General features: G+C 41.2%; 1 protein-coding gene across 1 annotated transcript in view; it reads left to right on the top strand.

The window, feature by feature from the left end:
* Positions 1-11,046: 11,046 nt before the first annotated feature.
* LOC115771991 (nucleolysin TIA-1) overlaps positions 11,047-25,011 on the top strand; it is an 85,975-nt gene continuing 72,010 nt past the window's right edge. Inside the window, exon 1 of the mRNA XM_030717913.1 lies at positions 11,047-11,855. Coding sequence (XP_030573773.1) covers positions 11,561-11,855 — 295 coding nt within the window. The 5' untranslated portion in view covers positions 11,047-11,560. The remainder of the gene's footprint in view (positions 11,856-25,011) is intronic.

Here is a 25,011-nt window from a genome sequence, read left to right as displayed (position 1 = left end):
ACTGACTTTTGGCATCACTTACCGCTCGGAAATGGGATCATCAGCCTGCCATTTCCTTGCGCGCTGCTTCACTACACACAGCCTCAGATATTTTGGGGCCAAATGATTGTTTATGTGCGACTACCACAGTGTGCGTGTGTGTGTTTGTGTTGTGCGGCCATACATATTTAATATTTCATATGTCTGCAATGATTTCGTAGGTCTCATTTTGCTTTCGCTGTCCCTTGACTGTTCGCTCAGCGCGTCGCTGCGTATTACATTAAATCTAAAACGGAGCTGCTGATGACGACGAATTGTCCTCGTCCTGCCGCCCCACATATCCTCGTTTTGGGCTGCCGCGTTGCAGCTGTTTATTTGTCACTGCCTGGCCTAATGCGTCGTCTGCCGATTGCTGTTTGCCTTCTGTGTCCTGTTCCCGCTCATGTGTATTTCATTTTGTCTTTGCCAGTTCCGCTCGACTTGCTCGCCATGCTGACTGCAATTTGTACGGAGCACAGTCCTCACAGTTCACGTTTCGCTTGGTTAGGCTGCGCTCAGGCTCAGGCTCACGCTCAGGCGAAGGCCAAATGCGACTTGATTCTTTAATATTTTTTTCCATTTGGACTAACAGAAATGGTTGAAAGAAAAGCTGGTGCTTTAATGACATTTTAATTAGGCACAGTCCCAAAGGCAACAGCATTTTTCAAATCTCAAACAAATTGATCGTTGACTCAGGCCATAAAGTCTTGTTGAAAGTCTGCAACTTTTACCTTAGACTTGGGTTAAACGCACTTACTCAAACAAGACGCTATTCAAGGTGGTCACACGTATCACAGAATATATGCATATACACGAGCCACCCACTCAGCTATCCACTTGCATCTTGCCCGTGCACCGACAGCAGAAGAGTCGGCCAAGTGGTTGCAGCTCAGTTAAGAAAAATATGTTGGCTTGCTGCCTGTCTGTTCGCCAGTTTGCGAAATCGGCCAAAACTTAAGCTAAAAGCCAACTAAACAAAGTGAAAATGTATAACGTGCCACGCCCACACCCATAGGCCGCTTGCTTACCCTGACTCACGAGTAGTCCTGCAGGGTAAAGGGGTGAACGGGGCAAGGAACAGCACTTATGAGTGGGGCAAGTGCACCTTGAACGTTGTCGTAAGCATTTTAGAAAATTTCATTGGTTTCGGCTACGCTTTGCAGGTCCCTCATAAATACTTGAACACTCGGACCACCCACTTGGTCGCCCAAAAGCCACTGCAGCAGTGGGCGTGACATATGACATGGACTGCATAAAGTTTCTCACAGTTTAAATAGTTGGTCAAAAATTTGTCTAAGTAGGCGACGATGCTTAGTATGCAACTGTAAAAGATTCGTTTCAAACTTCTTTCCATCCAAGACGTACCTATGGGAAACTTGTGCGTAAAGGGTATCAGGTTAGGTATTTAAGTGAAGATGTAGTTTTAGATGAAATGAACACTGGTTTTATTCAATTTTCAAACATATCAACATATAGCATTCAGCTTTGCTCGTGACAAGTATTTTCCGTAAATTAAAGACAATTCTTTTCCCGTGAGATATATGATAGAATCTCGAATCTAAATACAACCCTAAATCTCCAAGGGGTGAATTTTGCTAAAGCCGTAAGACATGTCTCAATTGAATTTTCACAACTAATATACCAATATTAATAATATTAAAGAGGCTATCATTTGGGTTTTTTTGTATTTCTGTTATAAATTTATTTATTTTCGCTGAATATGCTGATGGGAAATTTGTTAATTACAAATGTTCTATCTGTATGTTTCCTACCATACATAACTTTCTTAAACTTATTTTTATCTATTTTACAGGGTAGCACATAAAAACATTATGAAAAATGCATGCAAACGAACCAGTTTAAGTTTTTTTATGTGAAAGAAGAAAAGAAAAAGTATATTAAGTTTTTTTTTGGATGTGACGAATGCTGATGACTCTGCAAAAGAGCATTGGCTTTGAGACTATCTTATAATGGCAGAGCAGAATTTAATATGAGGAATGCAGAAATTAAACTGACATACTTAGATCTTCAGCATACACGCACACACAAAGTCGACTGGCAAGCATACACACCCAAATACATCGAGTGACTTCCGTTGTCCAAATCCTACAAAAGTTGTTGTTGCTTCGGGTGGTAGAAATTCGACTGCTTGCCATTTGCTTAGGCCTGGGTCTGAGCCGGGGCCACTAAAAAATTCCATTTGTGAACGGCAACCGCATTAAACCAAACTCATCTCCGGTTGTTAATGACTCGCTGAGTGCGAGAGAAAGAGCATTAAGTACCCCAACAACCAAGCTGTCAGCCAGTAGGAGTCCCTTCAGACATTAACCAGCTGCAAACAATTCACGCACTGGCTAACACTGAAACAAATGAAATCTGCAGCCGCTAACTGCTCACAGTGAGTGATGGAATTCCTCATGTGGGGCTCGCTTGTTGGGATTTGCAGGTTGTCGCTGCTTGTTGCAATTGTGGGTGAACATCACCGGCAGTAGCAGCGGCACAGATACCGCAAATTAGTGCTAAGTGCCCCCACTTCACGCAACGATCCACTCTTTGGTAAAACACCCAGTCCGCTGCCCCCCGCCCGTTGGCCAACGTGTGCCATTTGTTGTGGCAAGATTTGAAAGTTGATTAATGAATACAAAAATAAGGAGAATGCCTGCAGCAAGAGGCAAGGAACGAGCATTGGTTGCTTACAACTCCAAGTCCGAGCTGACCAGGCAGGATTTTATTCACTGAGAGAGCCAGCGTAAATAAATAAAGTGTGAATTTTTGTGTTTCCATTGCCATCCAGCTCTCTTTGTTGGTCTCTCTGTCTCGCTCTCAAGTCTCTGTTTGAAGAATGCAATTTTGTGATGAAGAAAAATTGATTGTCGTTGAGTGGAAGAACAAAAAATGAGAAAAAATATATATATAAAAACACCGCCGCAGTTATAAAATAAAAGAAAATCCCAGACATTGCCGAGCAGATTCATGAATAAGGCAAGTCCTAGACCAACTTCGAAGGACGAAAAACGGCAGCAGCTATTGTGAACAAAAAAAGAAACTAAAAAAGACTTAATATTTTTTCAAATTGCGGTAAAGAAATATCATTCATTCGAAAGTTCAATAGTGCGTAAAATAAATTGTTTCCGTTTTTAATATGCCAGAGAGCGCGACACGAACAAAATAGAATTTCGCTTTAAGCAGAACATTCGGCATGTTATTTCGATTCAATTTAAAGGACTCATGCCTTATGCAGCGACTGATAATCAATTTGTCACTTTGGCCCAATGTTTTGCATACCAAAACTCAATTAAATCAAGCACACACAGAAACGCACGTTAGCCCAAATGTATTTGAATGCATATAGATACAGATACAGTTACATTTAAATTTCCATTTACAGCTGCATTTAGGATTTCCCGCTTGCTGCTGGCCGCTTGCCGCCTGCAGCTGCGACCATCGCGGCTGCAAACGCACAGATTTATGCGCTCCGGCAACGCCAATGTCCGTGTATATATACCACTATATACAGATACATATATATATATGTATGTATATACCAAATGTACGTACGCGTATATTCAACAATATTTTTGCATGAATTATGAATTGTGTAAATTGTGAGCACGCGCACACACACACACATGAACACACATACTAATAAACTCACGCCTATACGATATTGAGCCGCTTTTCTGTACTTGCTTCCGGGGTATACTGGGTACGTAAGTTGTCGCCAGTGCTGCCAAGTGGCGTGTAGGCCAAACCGCCGCGCCAGCTGCGCGTTTTGCCAGAGTAACCCGAACGAGGGACACATAATTTTACAGACGGAGCCTACAGAGTACAAAAATTTAAATCACTGCGTGGCCTCGAGTGCTTTTTGTTACAATTTACGCTTTATGGGTGACATTTTACAATTTACTTTGTCGCAAAAGCACTTTGGCAGTGTGTGCGTCAGTGTGTGTGTGTGCCTGTGTGTGTGTGTGCCTGTAAGAGTGTCTGACTCAAAGCGAAATGGCCAATATAAATTATACAGTTATGTGCAGTTACTGTGACACTGTCTATTGCCTTTGCTGCTGCAGTTCGTTATGTCTCCCCTCTCTCAGCATGCCAAAATATTTCCAGTGCCATAAATTTGCCAACAAATTTCAAATCACTGAAAGTGAAAGATCAATTAAGGGGCCAGAAAAGCACTGTGAAAATACCAGCTAGCTTTAGGCGCCTAGGAATAACAATGCAACATACAGAAGAAAATAAAATAAATATATACATTATTTAAATATTAATATATAAATATGGATATATAGATCCTTGGCAATGAATTTGAGCGCCATTTCCACCAAGGAGGAATGCAATTGAGGAGGGCATCCATAGAAAGTTATTACATGGGCGGAAACCGTTGATACCAATACTTGGTTCTTCAGTTTGGTTATATTATATTTTTACTGACTGGCTAAAAGAGACCTAAAAACCCATTCAAATTTGAATTGAATTATTTTTATTTAATATTCACACTTTGCTGCTGGCAGTATAAGCATCTATTACTTAAGCTGACAAGAAAAGATATATGGGATCCACGCCAGCGAGACTCTTCAGTATATATGTCATTTGAGTTATTCAAGTTATTTCGCGGTACATTAAATCCCGGCTAGAGCACGCTCATATTCGAATGCTATAATTCATTAAAAGCAATGGAGTGCCCAGCGATTTTACGATATTGAGTTTCATCATTATCTCCAGAGCAACAAATTTCAACCGAAAAGGGAGGACTGTGTAAATTGATGAGCGTATATCTCTCTGTAGCGCCAACCAAATCCTTCATTTAAATTTGTAATGCGAAATTACATTTTATTGTTAATCCGCTATTTGCTTTAGCGCATTTTATGCTGTTTATTTTCCCAACTGTTAGCTGTATGTGTGCTCCAGCGTCTTTTTCCCTTTTTCACATTTACATAAGGTATTAAATTATCGCCGGAAAATATGTAATGTAGCGAAAAATATAATTCTGTTTCCATTGAGTGCGTAAATTCTTAATCAGAACTTTAAGCCGTCTGGATCCAATTAATGTATGATTTCTAAACGAATATTGATTTGGTTCTTGGTTATTTTTGTTTGTTTCTAAAGGTTACATATGCTTGTTATATGCGTAACACCTATCATATGCCTTATAAGCATTCTAATTAACAATCTATAAGAACCAGAGACTTTAAATTTCGATCTTAGGTGCTTTCGTGTGTGATAGAAGATGCTGCAGGGTATTTGCTAGTCGGGCCCCCTCGACTAAGGTTCTCTTCCTTGTTTTTGTGCTTATTTGTGTTGAATTTAAAATTTGTTCTTATTTTTAGTTGTTGCGGGTAGATCATATTTTAATTAAAAAATATTTAAAATTAGCTAAGTGCAAACCTAGGACCCTAAAACGTAGAGTCGGGCGGTTGTTAGCTCCGGTCATATCTCTCTAATATTCATTAAAGGCACATAAAAATACATAACGTCGGCGGCAGTTGCCAAACAAATTATCGTTAGCAAAGTTAAAAGCCAAATTGTGGCGGCCTGCTGGTAGCAACAGCAAATGAAATTGTCGCACTGCAGCCTGAAGAAGAGCGTGGAATATAAGAAGAAAACAACACCAAAACGGGCCGCAGCCTGAAATGTTGGTCCAAACAATTTGCAACAATCCCAAATGGCGCGCAGAGAGCGGGAGAGGATGCGAGGCGAGTGGACACGTGCTGCTCCATTTATATATGTATATATATACTTGTGCTAAAGCTCATCAAGCAGCTGAACTCCCTGGTCGGGTACTTATGTACTCCCATTATCTGACACACCTATTTAAACATTTAAAGCGCCGAGTGTGACCCCCATTAGTCGGCACCCAACCAAGAGGCACACGCCCCAGAATGCGCATAAATATTTCACTTATTTCGTTTTTACTGTATTGTGTGCTTGTGTGTGCTTTCTTGTTGTTTGTGTTTTGGGTCGTCTTGAGCATGTGGACATCAATTTATTTAGTGCGACTCCGGAGGCAACCGAAAATTTGCACATTCCGGATATAACTGGTACATAACCGACCAACCGTGCTGTGCGCCATCGATGGATGAAATTGTCTCGGGTGCCGCTTAAACCTGTCGCCCGAAAGGTGCTGCGGTGTTTCTGTTTAAAGCATCGTCATTAGGACCAGGTCTACTGTGCTGTCATCATTTGAGGGGGCGGAACGACTTTTGTCTTTGACTGAAAAATACTTTTTGGGACCGTCTTCCAGTCGTTTGGCGCAATTGATTGTTTGGCGCTTTGGCACTTGCAACTGGTTATGTATGTTGGACAGCCCGTCTGGATTATGTGCTTCCTTGATTGAACGCAGATTAGGATCGGCTTTATTTATTGACCCGCAGCCTCAACCTGCCTGCATAAAGTATGTGAACTGTGTTCTGCCGGCTACTTAAAGGTACAAGGTTCAAGACTAACTGCCATCCTTTGAGAGTTTACTGTAAGGCACTCCAAATGGCCAGCGCTTCTTGTCAGGCACTCTGATTCTCTTCACTGAAGGTATTTAAAGCTTCTTCAACATAATATCCTTGACCCATCATTGAATGCTATCAATGGGAACTATGCACAGCTATTCTCCATCTCCCTTCCTCCCCAGAGTCGTCTCGCACTCAACGAGTATTACTTATAAGCCACATTTGCTCTTAATACTCTAATTGGCTTAAACAATGCCCTAATTTTCTGCTTAGATGCGAGCAGAAACTCGCAGCCACAAGAACAACAGGAATAATAAACAATGCGCTATTGTTTTGTCTTCACACAAATAAACAGAAGTCCCACCCATGCATATACACACACACACACGCTTACACTTAATTATGTGAAAATATTTTTAGACTCATTTTGGTTAAAGACGCTTAAGCACGTTATAACTTTAGCCTCACCCAGCACTCTCGCCCGCTGTGGTAAGGACTGCTTTTGTTATTATTATTGTTGTTGTTGTTGTTGGAGTCGTTGCTGCTGCTGCGTCTGACGCGGCCGCTGCAGAGTCCAATTTGACGCTGATTTACCTAACAAGCGCAGTGCAAGAAACAAAAGACAAAAGACGGAGAAGGGCGGCAGGGAATTCACTTTTTGTTTTCATTTAAAGTGATTTTAAAAATTCAAAGGGCAATTGTCGTGGCACACACACATGCACACACGCACGCGCGCACACGCACACACATGCAAAGAAGCTGTCCTTATGGGCTGCAAAGAAAAATGGCCCTTGGCTCGTCTTTGCCTCGCGAGGGCTTGCATGGCTCTCATTGTTTACGTCACTTTTGTTATTATGCACACTTGTTGTTATTGTTTTTGTTGTTGCCGTTGCCGTTGCTGCTGCTGTCACCGCTCTTGCATTAAAACACATGCAACACGCAGCCAATGGACTCCTGACTGCTTCACCCTTTTCAGCAAGTCTCCAGAAGCAGCTCCTGCCGTTTGGTTTTGCACATTTTCAAGCAAACAAGCGCACTTGTGTGTGCGTGTGTGCTTGTGTGTGTGTATGTGTGCGTGTGTGTGTTCTGATTCTTATGCTAACCAGAACAATGATAATGTCGCATGCTAAATTGCATGCAATTATGTAATTTTGCTTTTTTTATTCTAAAGCTTTTTCTCAACTAGATGACGACCAATGCTTTCTGCAATTTGCTACCTTAACGCCCATTACCGCCGCCACCGTCGTTGCCCCAATGCCAAAAGCACACTGACAACAACAATAACAACGAAAACAATAACAGAATGTGAGGGCTGTCATTGCGGTGTTCGTTTTGTGTTCTGTTTACCTAACAAGTCCACACTCTGGTCCTGCTTCTCACTAATTATAACCTCAAAATGCAGATAATGACTGGTGCTCACTTTTTGACTCGCAGGATTATGGTTGCCATGTTACTATTTTTGCAACAGCTCGCTCAGCTCTGATTAGCTTAAGCACAAACGCCCCCAGGTGCATTCGGTAAGCTGCACTTTTATTTGGCCAAAAATTGAATGCCTTTCATTTGCCTATGTATTCTTCGAATTTCACATTCGCTGTCATTAAACTAAACAAGAGGTCAATTATTAAGCATTTGGTATTTCTGCCAATCAAGCTTCGACAGAAAATGAACTGCATTAGCTACACGCTTTGAAAAGCCGAACTTTCCATGCAGGGCTGGTTGGCTCTTGCTGGCTTAAACTACTCCAGTAAAGGGTTCGAGTTTTCGGTTCATGTAAAATACAATTTTGTATCAACAGCCGAATTGATTTGGCAATGTCAGCTCCTCCGTCCATCTGCCCATCTGATGAAGTGGAGCTTTAGCTAAATACTTGAAATTTTGAACATACATAGGTCTTCCAAGTGCCAGCGCAGTATGAATTTATTTCGAACTATCGATAAATCGCCCAGTTTGTCAGTAAACGATAAGAATCCATACTGATCGTATCATGGCTTAGAAGCCACCAAATTAGACAAGGTTTTATACTTACACATACAGAATAATTTACTTTTCAAACACCTATTCCCGTTTCCTTATAAAAACCTTTTTGGAAGTATATACTTGGGCTTTACTAGTTACAAAAGTTTAGATGCCTAATTACAAAAAAAAAAAATCACTATCACAAGTGAGGAGCTATGGGAAGAAGAAGCACAGTCGCAGTGTGCTTGTATATGTTTATGTGAGCTTTAGTGTACGTAGAAGGAAGATCGAATACTTGTAAAGCCAACTCGACGTGGGATTCAAAATATTCGGGTACTCCCGACTAGAGAACTTTTACTTATTCTGATTAGATTATTAATCTATCATTTTATATTGTTGACTTTAGCCTGTGTTTTTGTAGTAGATTTACTTTTAATTATTTATTGTATTATTTTCTGACAATCTAAAATTCACATCAATGCCTTTAAAATAGACCCTTTGTTTGGATTAAAACAATTTATTAAATTTTTACAAAGAATTTTTCCACAGTTAACTTTTGCTTGAAATCTTTTTGAAATGCTTAAGTGTAGTTTACCTGTGGATGTGCAGTATAACAGTTTGTAATATTTGGACACAAATATACAGGGAAATTCTTGTGTCTGGCCAGAAAACAATTTTCGATGATGCCTCAAAAGGCAAGTGCCACGAAAATCAAGGATATAACGAATCGAAATGAATATTACTCATCTAATAAATATAATAAATATTGTATGTAATTATTGTAAATTATTGAAAATAATTTAAAATATTAATATGCAACAATATAATATTGTTAATAAGTAAGAATTTTAAGATTTCAAATTTATATCAACGTGTAAGTGGTTTTTGCGCTCAACTGGGCAGCGATTCGGCGCAGTGGGTCGAATCGATTTTGGACAGTGGAATTTGAGTGGCAAAAAGGACGAAGTAGCACAGACGAGTGACACACACACACACACACACACACACACACACAGATGGAAACGGAATACTGTATAAGGCTTCGGAGCGCAACGGCAGCCACGAACGAGAACGAGAACGACGACGACGACAGCAATAGGAACTGACGATGAGGAGAGAAGAGCAGCGCAGCTCGCGGCGGCACTGGTGAGAATGAGAGCGAGCAATTCGTGAATATTTTATGAACGAGCGCGTTACACGGGGGCTCGCTCGCTTAGGCGATGCAAATAACGGGACTCTGGCAATTGGCAGCGTCGGTTCCTCATCCTCGTCCTCTTTCCCGTCTCCGTTCTCGTCCATATATAGTCCGCCGTAGCTCGTGGCGCCTCGTCAGAGAGAAATGTAGGGAAACGCATCCCGTCGTCCTCGCTGCTGTCGTCCTCATCGTCGTCGTGCTCATCGGTGCCGTCGTTGCATCCACTGCCTACGCGGATCGTTCGCTGGCAGCGGTAGCAGCGGTTGTCCGCCTGGCATATCCTGGCCAGGATAGCGGCGCCGCCGCCTTCGTCGTCGTCGTCGTCGTCGTCGTCGTCATCGTCGTCGTCGTCGTCGTCGTCGTCATTGTCGTCGTCGCAGCAGCGGCAGCGCTTTTCAATTTGGCCAATGCGTGTGCTGCTGGCGTTCAGTAAGAAAAGCGTCGCCCAACGGTCTAGAACGAACCCGAACCGTACGCTTTGAGTTGATTCTGTTCTTTGGAGTAGCCAGCGACGATATAGTCGTAAAGTCGAACAGTCGTATAGATATATAAAGAGTGTGTGTGCGTTGCGCTCGTCTCTTGATTCGTGCGTTACTCGAAACGATCAGAGCAGTAATGATAATTGATATTATTATATGATAGGACATTTGTCTTAACCTGTCTGTGAATTATTCAAGTTATATTTATATCAAAGCACCTACTGAATACTGAGCAATTTATATTTTATTTTTCATTTTCAATACGATCTGTGGCTCTAGGATCTGCAATGTATTCAGTGCACTTCCTTCGACTCTTCTAGAGATAAGTGAGAGATTCCCAGTTTTAAGACAGACTGTAAACAATTTCACGCATTTTTAAGCTACTAACTTGGGTGACATTCATTAAAGTTGAAGCGATGTTTGTTGATGTTATTTGCTGCTGCTTCGTTCTATTTTTGTTTGCAGTCACTGACATTCAGTGACTTCCAAAGTTCACTGCAAACTCATCAGAGCCAGCAGCCAGCAAAATAATTTGCAAACTGTGCGCAGTTGTTGTTGTTGCTCTTGCTACTGCTAGAAACTTTACAAGCGACATTGAGCTGAGACTTGTCGGCTGTATAATGATTTTTTTTTGTTATTGTTTGTTATGCGAAACATTGAAATTGAAGTAGTCCTCGTCTCTTTGGCTGTCTGGCACACATATGACAGCAATATTTATAATTTCCGCTGCTGCAGACAAAGCAACAAAAATAACAACAACAACAATAGCAAAACGATAAGCAACGAGCAAAATAATTTGCGATTACTGCCAGGCAAGCAGGCAAATATATAAGCCCATATCCCATATCCACAGTCGAATGTAACGTAACGAAAGACAAGGAGACGGCGGCAAGGACAGCCGAAAAAAAAAAACAAAAAATATTACAAGCCAAGTGCGCTCGTGTTCGTGAATTTCCGGTTGAACAAACACATAAGCAAGAAGTAAAAGAAAAGCGAGCAAAAATTATAAAAATAATAAAAACAACACCCACAGCATCGAGTACATAAGCAAGGGGTCTTCCAGGGGCAAAGACGAAGCCACAGTACGAAAAGTGAAAATATACGGAGAAAAGTTGCACAGAGCGGCGAGCATATTTCATAAGTTTACACACTTACGGACACACAACCACACACACATACACGCACATACAGAGACTAAAACATACACATAGAGCCATATAACAAAGCCGGGAGCCAGTTAGAGCGAGTCCAAGTCATATATGTGAGACGAAGGCGGCGGCGACAAAGGCTAACGCACGACCTTTGGCACAGAGTTCAGCTACTGCAGCAAAGGACACGAACACGGACACAGGACACAGCGACGAGGTCAACAAATCAATAGAAACAAAGCGCACAGCGAGAAAACAATTGGCCACAAGCATTGCCACAACAACAGCAGCTAGCAAACCACCAAAATTCACTCACAAATTATGCTGGCCATGTCGACCCTAATGATGCCCGCCCCGACTATAGCCATGGGGGCCCCGCAGATCACGATGGGCCCCCACAAGCCGCCAGAAACGAAACTGCTTGCCATACATCCCGCTGCAGCAGCAGCGGCTGCCGCTCAGCAACAGCAATCCGTGACAGCTGCCCATCTGCAGCACAATGGTCAGCAGCAACATGCCCAGCAGCAGCAACAGCAGCAACAGCAGCTGCAGCAGCAACAGTCGAATGCACAGCAGCAACATCAACAGCAGATCGTTGGCAGCAACTCCAAGCCAGGTAAGTTATTTGTGAAATAAATAAAAATAAATGAAAGCCATGATTGTTACAAACTTATTTAGATAAGTACATTGTGTTGAAAAGTATCTGAAACAACAATTTTTAATCGCAACACAATAGAACCTAGCTTAATTCGCATTGTTAAAACTCAAATTGCTTTACATAACTCTGAATGTCAAATATTAAATCTTGTACGCATAATTTAATTTGCAATTGGAATTGCGAAAAAAAATAAATAAAAACTTAAACTCAACCAGTCGTGTCTATGACACTATGATACACTTCTCGCCAAAGTACTTGCTGTTGCAAGTTTTATAGAGAAGGGAATTGAAGTTGGGAAACTTAATAAAAACAGACAGATGCGCTCCACTTGCTCAAATCAAAAGTGTCTGCTTCAATTTGTTACATGTTCTGTGACAAAATTAGAATACCCGTCAAGCGATGCCGTAATAAAAAGTAATTTATAGGAAATTTGTATGCAACCAGGACAACCTCCGAGCAATGATTTGAAAGTTGAGGGAACCAAGCAACACATTCAATTACACTTCATGCCAGGGCCACAGGCATAGACGCAGTTGGAACAGGCTGAGACTGAGCTGAGAAAATTCCAATAAGTCATAATTTTAACAGACACTTTCAGTTCTTATTGTGTTGTATTTTTGTGGAAATGTAATCCGAATGCGCAAATTTGTATATCGTATATTCGTATATATGGCATGCCATGGAAATTACAAAAATTGCACACGCATTTCTCAAATGAATTATTGTGGACAGGCCACAGTCCGGAATACAGAATACGGAATACGAAATACGAAATACCGAATACGGCATGGCAGACGGGCCTAAATGTCAAACGTTGGCATTACAAGCATAAATATCAGTTACAATTTTCATATTCCCAACCACAAATTTACAATTTAATACTCGCAGTGAGCAGGCTCAAGCCTCGAGCCTAGAGATGAATTATTTTTGGTGTCGAGCGTTGGGCAGGGGAAATTGCACAAAACGAGGAGATTTACAACTTAAAAACAACTTAAACCAAAACTTGATAACAAAGCGCTGGAGAAGAGAGACAGAGTGAGACAGAGATAGAGAGAGAGAGACAGAGAGAGAGAGAGAGTAGGTGAGGGTGGCTTCAATTGCTTTGGCCAATTCCTGTTCCCTCGCCACGTCCTGACTGAGGTTGCTAATGGCAAAAACTATACGAGTACACAACTAGACACAGCTCAGGCACAAGACCGGAAACAACGGCTCAGGAAGCTGCATGAAAATGAAACGTTGGCAACGCCTGGCATGAGGAATGGTGTGTGGGGGGCCTGCAGGGGTGTGCTGTCGACTTAAGACTGTAATGAAAATGAAAAATGGAAAATGTATAGTTAAAATAGTGAAAAGCCTGTGTGTATTAGTAAGCTTGTCTCGCTCAGCCAAAAGCGAGGCGAAAGCAACTTGAAAATGAATTTAATTATGGCAAAAACGAGAAAATTTCCACACTTGAGTCTGGGAAGTTTGCCTTTACGAAGGCGTTGTTGATGAGCTTGAAAGTTGGGAGAAAATTGTTAGACAACACAAAACACATAAGAAATGCAACTAAAAAAAGCTAAACAGAAAAGTGAAGAGTCTGTCTACGCCTGGTCAGATATTATAGAGCTTTGGCGGGATTGTAAACCAGGCAAAATCTATTTTTGCCACAGGAACGCACATCGTCCTGAGCGGACGACAATTGACTTTGCAATGAGCCACACTTCAGCGCTAATTAGCAGCACTGCAAAAACTCGACTGGCATTGATTAGCACTGCACAAGCTTCGGGTCCGAATGATTGCAAATTGAAAATTAAGCGTGCTGCACATTTCCAATTCAAATTTGCTTGCCTCCACCCAAAGCACAGGTCACAGCAGCCAAGCCGAGCCAAGCAGCTGCGAAAATGAAACTGTGGCCAACCCGCGCAAACAGACACGACCATTTAAATTTATACAAACACAGATACATGCATACAGTTTATACATATATGCACCGCAGTATACGGTGCATGAACTTTCGAGCGGCACTTGCAAGCATATAAACACACATACAGACACACATATACACCCACACACCAAGACCAACACTGTCAGACAGCAGTTACACCTATGCGACGCGGCAAAAACAAACTGCAAGATTTGAAGTGTTGCTGCTGCAAGTAGTGGCAGGTGGCAGGTAGCAGGTGGCAGATGGCAGCAGGAGCCAAGCCAAGCCAACAAGTGCCACCGTTGCTGAGTAAAGAAAGAGACACTAACCGACAAAAACAACAACAATTCCAAAAACTAGAACGTACAGTAAAATATCTAATGATCCACAAAGTATTCATACGACGTGCAAATTTGTTCTCTCTTGAGTTTTGTTAAATGATAAATTTAAATCGCAATTTTAAGGCTAAATAAAAAACGTAAAAATAAAATATAGAGACAAGATACATTTTAGTTGTCGTTCTTAAATTCAAAATCCCTTTCAATTTACTTTAATAATATTTTAATATTGAATTTGAGATTGAAAGCTTTTCAATTAAACATAAAAATTGTTGTAACAATTTTAGTTTCTGTTCCGTAATCCAAAAACAATTTTTCATTTTTATTATATAATTTTGGTTTCACTTTTAATGACTAAGATCATAATTAATATGACAATATTAGATTCTTTTTTAAATTTCAGGATTCAATATTTGAAATTATTTTTGCTTTTTCACTTTTCAAGCACAGTATTTTCCATTAAACATTAAAAATAGTTTCATATTAAATATAGTACATAAATGTATCAGAAGGAACATTATAATACGAGGAATTTCTAATATTAATAATATTAAAAATGTTTTATTGACAATAAATATTTATTTCATAAAAGAAAGGTTGATTTTGTTTATTTTGTAGAAGGTAAGACAGACCTTCTTAGTCGTTGTTTACTGTAATCCGCAATAGCCTCGCATTCTGCGCGCTGCACTTGGTTGTGTTTCTTAGACAGCATGCGAAACGGCGTGAACAACTGAAGGGAAGGCTGGTGCTTCACTTTCGCTTTGCCGCTGGAGGCGGCGACAGCAAAACTTTTAAATTGGTTGGCAACACTTGTCTCACACACACAGCAGCACGCGAACACACGTACATACTTACGTTCACAAACAGAATGACAGTCTTAACACACAGATGCATGTTTGATTTGGAAATGAATTTGGAAAATTTTGTGCTCTGCACTGCGCGAAAAGCGGACAAGAAAAACAGGAGCAGCTCAAAAAAAAAAAAACATACTAAGTCAATTGGGGCAGGGGAAACACCGAACAGCACCTAAACGTAATTTGCCAGCAAATCATTGGAAAAGCGTTGAGAACAGCAAGGGGCAAACCGAAATGGCAACAGCAGCCAAAAAGTATGCAATGGCAAAAAATACATAACTACAGACACACATATGCGTGTGACTTGATGCGCTCGCCTGAGTGTGCGTGTGTGTGTCTGAGCGTGTATGTGCGAGTGAGTGGGTGTAAAAACCACTAAAGTGAAATGCATTTATCGACCGCAAAGCGTTCGAAATGAAATCTGTTTAAGGGATTTTAATACCCTGGCGAACGTGCTGCCTGTGTGTGACTGTCGAAATGGCGAGTGTGTATGTGTGTGTGTGAGCTTGCCAGTGTGTGTGAAACTATGTATGTGTAAGGAAAGGACTGCCAGGCGAATACAAAAAGTCAATGAATTCGTTTGGCGAATTGAAAAATTAATTCAGTTGCCGTAGCTGGCATCGATAAGTAAAAGAAAAGGAAAACTTTACACGCTGGCGTTCAGTTCGTGTGTCTTTATCTTCTGTGTGTGTGTGTGTGTGTGTGTGTGAGTGTATGTGTGTGTATTTAAGTGAGCGTGCGTTTGTGTGTAAAAGCTTTTTACTTACTAATGATTTCTCATTTCGCTTACGGTATTTCTCTGTTATTTGCGCTTTTTGTCTTACTCTGCGTTTTACAGCCAGCAACGAGCCAACAACTTCCCACTCGTCCCGCGTTGTAAGCCATGGAACTGAGGCCAAATTACTCACTGCCGTTGTTGTGGATTTTCCTCATTTCGCTCGCTTTACTCGACAACAACAGCAACAACACGAACATTGGCGGCAGTGGCAACACAAATAGCAAACGAAGAGAAGGAAATTAAGCAAAAAGCGCAAAGATTTATTTCGCTTTGATCAAAATTAAATGAATTGATTTTAATACGCCCCGTGGGCAAGATATTTCCTACGCTGGCCAAATGAAAACGCATAAAAAAGGTGCTGGTGGGCTAGAGACGATATACTGCTACCATGGGCGTGGCAACAACCTTGGCTTGCCTTACACTCCCATCGAGCTGCTCTGACTTTGTGAGTGTGTGTGTGTGCGAGTATTTAAAGCGGATGTTTCAGACCAGCTCTGCTTAAAGAAACATAATCAATTCTGGTCGAGCTAAGCACTTGATGCAGAGTAAAGAACAGAGCTGATTGAGTTGCGATAAATGTTAACTAAAAGTTGCTGCTTGAAAGTAAATTGGTATTGCCTGATAGTGAAAGCTTAAGTAAGCTATCATTCATACCTTTTTTCCCTCAGAGAAAGAAGTCCCAGTTCTGAATTTAAACGCTTTCAATAGCTAAAAAGACAATATTTTATCGATAATTAAGTAATAGCATTTAGATACATAAATATAAATATATTGTGTTCATAAGTTATCTTATTCTAAATACTAATTTGATTTTGTAAAGGAAAGAATTCTTTCTATTTAACTCTTATTTAATAGTTTTTTCATACAATTTTGTATTTATTATTAACATTTGTTTTAAATGTGTGTTTTTTTCCACCAGCCAATAACTAAAGAGCGAAAACAATTCCGTTCAAATTTATCTCTATTGAATTCCGGAAAATAAAACGTAATTTGTCAGCGCAGCTTTTTTATTTTTCATATTTTATAATGTCTGTGCCTGACAAATGCCAACTCTTCGTTTTTTTCGAAGATGAAAAGTTAACATTTTATTGTCCAATTCGGTTGACATTTGGCAATCGCATTCGCATAGAAAATGAGGCTCAAAATCGCGCCACCGACATTTGGCTGCCTGGAAAATGTTTTTCACAGCCAACATGCGCTCAATTTTCAAAATTCAGACATTTGACAGCGGCGTCGCTGTATTCGTCGTTCTTTGTCTGTCGCTTCTCCTTGTGCCGCAGTTGGCCCCCAATAAAAGTGTCGATTTACAGATCTCTCGACTGCTGGGACCACCCACAAAAGAGCCTGCCCGCGAGCCTACCTAGTTGCTATGTTTGTGTGCATTTGTGTCGGCCCGGTCAACACTTTGGCACAATTTAAATTTCATGCATTTTTCATTAACGCCAAAAAGGGTGACCACTTGAGTTGGGCATCCATTTCATGGCACAACAACGACACAACGACGTGCTATGCATTGAATTGAGATCGGCTCGAGAGACAGACCGGGCCATCTTAAATGGCCATCTCTTTTACTGCTGTCCATATAGCAAACATAACATTTGAGAGTTGGATTCCATTTACATTTTGTACTCTTGCGTTGCCCGGCCAGCTCTCTCCTTGGACTGTTTGTATCGATTTTGAGTGTCGCCTGCCATTCAAATGCCATTTATTTCGCATTTATGTGCAGCCCCAGACTAGTGGCCCTCGGTCCGATGCTTTTGCCGTTGACTTTGGCACGTTTTAATGCATCGGCCACAGCAGCAGCAGCGGAGGCAGTGGCGGCGGCTGTGGCGGCGGCGGCAACGTGTGCAGTTTCTTACTGAAACCTTTTTGTTTACATTTTTTTCTCGTTTGTGTTTTTATGCCTTTTCTTGGCTTTACCATAAAGTCATTTGACTCGCCCTGATGGAATTTTAGAGCAGTGGGTGTACCGGATCACCCGATTGTATACGATAAAAAAAACCTGTTTAATCGTAAGCGGAATTTAATGGGCTGCTGTTGTTACATTTTACAGCATCAACAAAACGCGCAACCGCCAGCAGAAATGCATACAACAATTTTATGCAAATAATAATTTATGAAAATCCAAATAGTTTCAGGAGGCATCAGCTCAGGCCCCACCCTAAATAAAGCAAACAGCAGCCAACAAAAATAAATAAGAAAATAAAATATAATTCGAAATAAAAACAGAGAGTAGGTAAATAAAACATGCAATATGGACGATAGACTACGGACTATGGACTAGGGACTATAGACCATAGACCATGGACTATGGACTATGGAGTGTCCTGCCACGGACGTGGACGCAGGCCATAAAAAGTGCTAAGTAAACACATGTGCGACTGCCCCAGCCCCCTGCCCAGCACATAGTGTAAACACATAAATTTATGCATTTTCAATGGAGAACTGTTAGCATAAATTTACGGCCCAAAAAAAACCAACATTGCTGAGACGGGGTGGCTGCGGGGATGACCTGCGACCGAGTCTGAGACTGAGGCTGATGCTGCCAAAGTCAGGCTAAACAAGAGAAGCCAAATGTACAAAAAAATAGCGTTAAAGCAACGCAAAACAAACAGTCCGAAGCCCGACAAAAAATAAAGTAAACAAACAAAAAACAAACACTGCAAAAAGGCAACTCACTGAAAAAAAGAAGAACAACCCATAGGTCAACAGGCCGAGCGGTTGGCGGAGGCGGTAACAGTGGCATGGGCGTTGTCGGTGGCGTGGGCGTGGACTGGCGAGCGGGCAGCTACAAAACTGCAAGTAAATAGCTGCAAATTTTGGTGCTTCAAAATGGTTCACACACACCCAATCATTGAATCAATAAACAGCGACAGTGTCTCAGTATTCGTGTGCGTGTATGAGTGTGTGTTGGGTGTATGCTAACTGCTGCCAATTGCTGCACACAAAATGCTTGCCTGCGAAGTGCACAATAATTGCAGCATTTGGCAGGATGAGTATCCTGGCGTTGTTGCAGCCCGCTCGTGAGTAGCTGAAAAGAGCGCGTTTTCATTTTTGTAACCGTGTAGACGGTATTGTATGACACATATTAGGAGGAATATCCAACCCATATTCTTGATCAGAATCAACAGCCGAGTTGTATGCAAAAGTGTCCTCAGCTTAAAAGCTTTACATCTTTCTGTTACAGGCAGCACATATATCGAAACTGGCTGAATGAGACAAATAGCTTAGCTTATATAGCTATCATAGAGAACATGGGTCGCAAGCTTAGTTCTCGTATGACGTGTGTGATTAAATCATTATTAATTATCGGCATTTATTAGCATCACTATGCTTCCCTTATATGAGCAAAATCTTATGAGCATCTGACTACTATATCATATAGCTTTTATGAAAACGATCGCTCAAAAATTAAACTGTTCTATAAAATATTTTCGCTCTCAAGATATCATATAGCTCTATAGATAAAATTGATCAATGAATAAAATTTTGTTAAAACTTCCGGCTTTTTAATATGTCTACCAAGAAAACAGCAATAATAAGCCTTACAATACTTTTGCAAGGGTATATTTTTCGGCATGCCGATGATCCTTTCACATGTCACATTTTATTTGCATTGGGTGCCAGGCTAGCCCTTGAAAGCTATAAACTTGTATGAAAGCGTAGGTTAAAGCCAACGATAGGTCTCGATCAGAAATTTAAAACTCTAAAGTACGCAACAATTACAAGGTAATTTCGTTTTTATAACTACCCACTAGACTTACGCTTGAGCGAGAAGTAGATGTTTGCTTTAAGAGAAACAAGCAGGAGACTGCCCCTATTATTCTGTAGGAATTCTTCCTTTTTGCTTTTAAAGTCCCAAGAAATCAATCAATTATCAATTGAAAATGCAGATTCTTTCATTTGCTTCTGATGAGGAATAAAAAAAGGTTTATGTCTATTCTACATTTATTTTTTAATTTAGTAGACCGCCATCGCGCCGATAATGATCTGCCGGCAATTGATTTCTGCGATTAATGTTACTTGTGTTGGAGATGAACATAATAGTTGAAATGAATTTAATTTCACAATGTTTGATTATATACCGAGTGCATTTAAATTCTGAGAAAGAATGTCAAAGAAAAAGCTGAAGAAAATTATCGTTTGAATGGATCCATTCCTCAACAGTTCCCTTTCAATGAGCTTATCAATTGCAAAAGAGTTTTCCCTCGCAGCTTTTTATTCGCTTTTTTTACGGCAGAAACATTTAATTATAAACAGCAGAGCTGGGCTATCTTGTTTTCTCCCTTGACAAGAATCAATTTCTAGCTTTGGTACATGCCCAACGGGTGACACTTTCGATGCAAGCTTTGCAAGTGCCCAATGCCGTTCAAAGAGCAAATTTAACACAGCGGCAAAAACACTTGGCGTCACACAGAAGAGTCGATGGAAGATAGATTTGTACTTGTGTCAATAGCTACGCAAAGGGAACTTATCAATTCTTGTACAGGGCGTGGCAGAGGTCGCCACCAGAAGGATACACAAACATTTGGACAAAGTCAAAACGTTGCCGGAAATGCCATTGGAAATAGTTTGAAATTGTGCTCCAAAAGGGAAATTGAGCTAAGCCAGCAACGCACAGCAGCTTACCAGCAGAACGTACGCAGCTATCTCCCTTCCACTCCCACTTAGTCACCCTCTTCTTCTCACCATCTCCCTCTCCCTCCTCTCTCTCTCTCTCTCACTCTCCCTCAATATATCTGTCTCGCTTTCTATATGTACATTTGTATACCACATGCACTTCCTGCCTGGGCTTCTTTACACTTTCATTCCGTATGCTGCTGCCCTGGCTTGATTTTCTATTTGCCTTCGACTCACAGCTCGCTCGCTGTACGCTGTTGGCTGCCGCCTGCTTATGGAAATCCGCATGATGATTGCATATCCTTGGCTGCATGAAAACGGGGACGCTGGCATATCCCTAATTCCGTTGAAGACGACGAGCGCCGAAACTTTGCGTTCATTTGGTTGGCTTGCCTTATTTTCTTTCGTTTTTTTTAGCTTTCAGCTGGCAAAAGTTTTACTTTGCTCGGTTTTTCCCATTTTCCATAGCGGCAGCGCAGGCGGCGTCCTGCCAAAGTGTTTCTCTTCTTGCATTTGAAGAGCTTTTTCTTAATGTCACTTATGCATAAGTTCCTATGAGTTTGTCCACACACACAAACGCACACCCGATCCAGGCGGGGGAGCTCTTGCTAGTGTTTGCTTGCGGATAAGTGCAACGAGCACGACACACGCCTCAGAGTGTGAGTGTGAGTGTGAGTGTGTGCGCCTGTGTGTCAGTGTATGCGTGTGTGTGTTTGTGTTTGAGACTAACTTGACGGCACATCCTCTGTGGGGATTTACAAGTGCTTAGTTCTATGTCGCAAAAAATGCTTTAATATTATTATATTTTCTTTTCTATGCACTTGGATCCCTGTACGCTACTGGGGCTTTTCTTGCTTAGCTGCTTGTGCTTTTCCCTGCAGTAGAATGAAATTAAATTAAATGAAATATCTGCTCGCCTGTCAAAATAAGATATAAATACCCTCGAAATGCAAATGCGCGTCTCCGAATGGGCAATACAAATTGACTACAATGGCGCTGAAAGGACCTGCCCACCAAAAGAATCATAAATAAACAGCAGCACGAAACCTACACCCGTACACACGCACATTCGCACACAGCCTGACTTGATGTATTACATGTGTTGGCATTATTTACTTAACTCTCTGCTCTATTTTTGCCGCTCCAAAAAGTCAAAGCACACTTTTGTGTGGCTGCCGCAGCTACTATTAGTGCAGCAGAGACGCGAACAGCCGGAATATAACAACAACAGCAAGGCAAAAAAAAAAGCAGCAACCACATTGCCAGCAGAGCTAGAGACCATGAAGAAGACATTAAGACACAGCATGCGTTACTTACTGTAACCAAAACACACACACACACGCACACATACTTGTATATATATTAATGTACACGGACATGGCCATGGCAGACATTGGTGGGCATTAAGAGAAAGAAATATAATGCCAACATAACATTTAATCCGAGAAATTCCATATCGTAGTCAGTAGGGAAGCAAAAACAACAAAAAGGCACTGCCAAGAAAAAACGTGGCACCGTGGTATAGAATTGAATAATGAATATTATATATTCGGAGAAACTTCAATGTTAGATACATTTGTGTTGAGCGTTTTTTGAATAAGGCAAATGCGTTATTCGTAGGCTAAATAATATTTGTATTAGCTTTCAGACAATTATTTTATTTTTGTTACTGCTATACTTATTAGAATTCCCCTGTGTACATTAACTCTCACAAGTAGCTGGCAACCATTGTTCTTTATGTAACTACTTTAATAACAGTTCACAGTCCGCTTTTGAGTCAGGTGCTTTGCTCAGCCCGGCACAATGGGTCGCTCATTGCTAATGCTCTGTGGATCATTGCAATGGTCGCTGCTCAACGAACATAATGCTTATTTCCACTGTGCTTATCTGGTCTGAGCCAGCGTTGGGACAGAAGCTGTTTGGCTCTGGCTCTGGCCGCGGCTGCGGCTGCGGCAGCGACAGCGGCGCACTTAAATTGCGCCCGAGAAAATAGAAAAGCGCACCAGAAACGGTGCTGCCAAATGCGCACACATACTTTAAGCAGCTGCGGCAGGGACCGAGGGGAGCAGAGGAGCATAAAAGCCAGCGGAAGGAAGAAATAATCATAAAAATTATTTCAGCACACACACGAACACATACATGAGTGTGTGTGTGTGTGTGTGTGGGCGTATGTGTGTTGATGTTGATCATAATGTTGCAAGAACGCAGCGAACGAGGCGTCCGCTGGGGAATTTCTCTACTTTCGATGCCGTTGCAAGATTTTCATTTTAATGACCTGGCGCTGGCAGACTTTTTAATTTTCGTGCTTCATATTTTTCTATTTACCAAACACCAAGCGTTCACTTTCTCTGCCTGTCTCTCTTTCTTTCTTTCCTTTTCTCACTGCAGAAAAAGCAAGAGAAAATTGATATCCCGTCGTCATTTTTAATGCCTCCTGAATGCGGTTAATGAAACCTTGTGTGCCTTGCTGTGCACAGCTATTTTTAAATAACATTTAATGTTTATTTTCTGCCCATTTCATTGCAGGTAAGCGCCTATCTTCTCTTTGTCTTGGCTTTAGCAAGGGTTTCATTTTTATATTTATATATTTCAAAATTGTGTAATTATCTCGCACTTTGAAGTTGGCCACTGAACCATCAATTGCAAGGGCCGTGGGATTAGAGCCACAATTGGCTTTGGCGACATTGAGGATCTCATTAACAATTAATTAGACCATTTTCGTAATCGTAATGAAATGAACTTGCTAGCTGGCTGAGGATGCTTTGTGCCCTAATGCGTCGCGTTGGTCAAGCAAATTGTCATTGATTTTGTTGCTTAATCTGCTTAGCCTGGCCAACTGCCCGGCTGGCCAGTTTACCAGTTGGCTAGTTGCTTACCTTCACCGTTGAATGGAGCATAAAATCGAATTAATTTGAGGTGTTTACGTTGTAGCATCTTACTTTGGCTTTGTCTCTATTTGTGCTGACCCTCGCAGCCTCGACGCGCCTTTTCTGTGTTTTGCTTTCGGCCCGATTCGTTGGCCAACGACTGGTCATTTGACATTTGTCGACAAACCGTTTACATTAAATGTTTTGGCATTTCTTTGCCTGTTTTGGTTCCGTTTCGCCTGCCATTTGTATTTCGTCCCGTTTCCCATTTGCTCATCCCGCCTGAATGTCTTCCCCTGTCCACGGCGACATTCTTGAAATTGTGCGCATTGCCCTGGCCATAGAAAGCGGAGATATTGCTACACCGCCCGGTTGGTGTTGAGAGGAGCTTGATGCTCAAGTTGAGACATTTGGGTTGACAAGTGTTTCAGTTTCAGATTCACTCTTTGCCAGCCTTCCCGTTGCATATTTCCACAATATGTCAACATTTAGTTTTCAGTTTCTTTCTTTAGTTTTCTTTATGAATTAATGCGACCGTTGCTTTGATCCTATAAAGTACTTTTGCTTTTTATCTGCATGCCGAATCAATATTGATTGGAGCTTTAAGCGACTGCATGTAGGAGATCCCACGCAAGTGTAAGGTATTTGAAGTCTTACGTGAGAACTAATCTAAAGAAAGAAGAAAATAAACACTAAAATCGGAATATCGAACGTTTTTTTTTATGTTTCCAGAGATGGTTTTAGGAAACTATACACTTGATCGTTATTCAACATCTAGTTAAGGTTTTACTTGGCTTCAACTTTAAATTTGCAACTAAAGTGAAGCAACATAGACATTTTCCTCAACCTTATTTAATTTCCGGCAATTCTCAATAGCATTTGCAATTTTCATTAGCATTGTTAAACGAAACGTGATATTTTCATGAGACATTGCTGCTGCTGCTACTGAGGATGTGGAAAATTCGTAGACCGCATTCTCTGGCAATTCTTAAAACTTGTGCATTTGCCAAATGGAACCGAGGAATTCAATTAAACACATCAGCTCTGGCACACACGTATTAAAAATCACTCAATTTACCATTTTTGTTCCGTAGAAAAACCACACGCTCCATTAAACGGCAAACAAATGTCAAAGACCGAACCCGCCGCAGCCCACAAATGTTGCCAGCCTGATGTTTGTAAGCAAATTTTTTTAATTTATTGCATAAAATGTTGGGGTTTCTGCGCTGGCAAGCCACAAAAGCCAAAAAAAATTGTTTCAATTTGTCATGACAATTTCTTTGAAATGAACGCCCCCGTCCCTGGTGGCAGGCGACAAGCGGCAAGCTTGGCAAAAGACGAAGTAAGGCAACAGAGCTGTATTCAATTTGGCCTTAGCCGTTGCTTCCTTTGCCAATTTCCAGGACTAAGTACGTAGGACTATGTCGTTGACTGTTTACATACTTTGATGTAATTTGCAATTTGCACCTTGCCACAGAATGAAAAGAAAACGAAACACTCGTAGGAAGGAAATTGTCGAATGCTAGGCCATTATCAGAAGCGGCAGACTGAGAGTTGACAAATCAGCTGCGCCTTCCAAATGACATTAGGGCAGCGAGCGCCTTGGGTTTTGGCTCGTAATGCTTGGCTGATGCCAAGGACAATGGAGGGTGCAGGCGGCATTGTTGCAATTTGGCAGAGTTTGCTTCTCCACTCGTAAATCTGATATTTCCCCATGGCAAAATTAAATAAGTAATAGCATTCGGCAGAATCGA

Source organism: Drosophila novamexicana, unplaced genomic scaffold (genome assembly GCF_003285875.2).
Source record: "Drosophila novamexicana strain 15010-1031.04,08,12 unplaced genomic scaffold, DnovRS2.1 tig00000108-arrow-pilon, whole genome shotgun sequence".
NCBI classification, from domain to species: Eukaryota; Metazoa; Arthropoda; class Insecta; order Diptera; family Drosophilidae; genus Drosophila; species Drosophila novamexicana.
The sequence above is the reverse complement of the archived record's forward strand: the minus strand, read 5'-3'. Positions and strand labels throughout refer to the sequence as shown.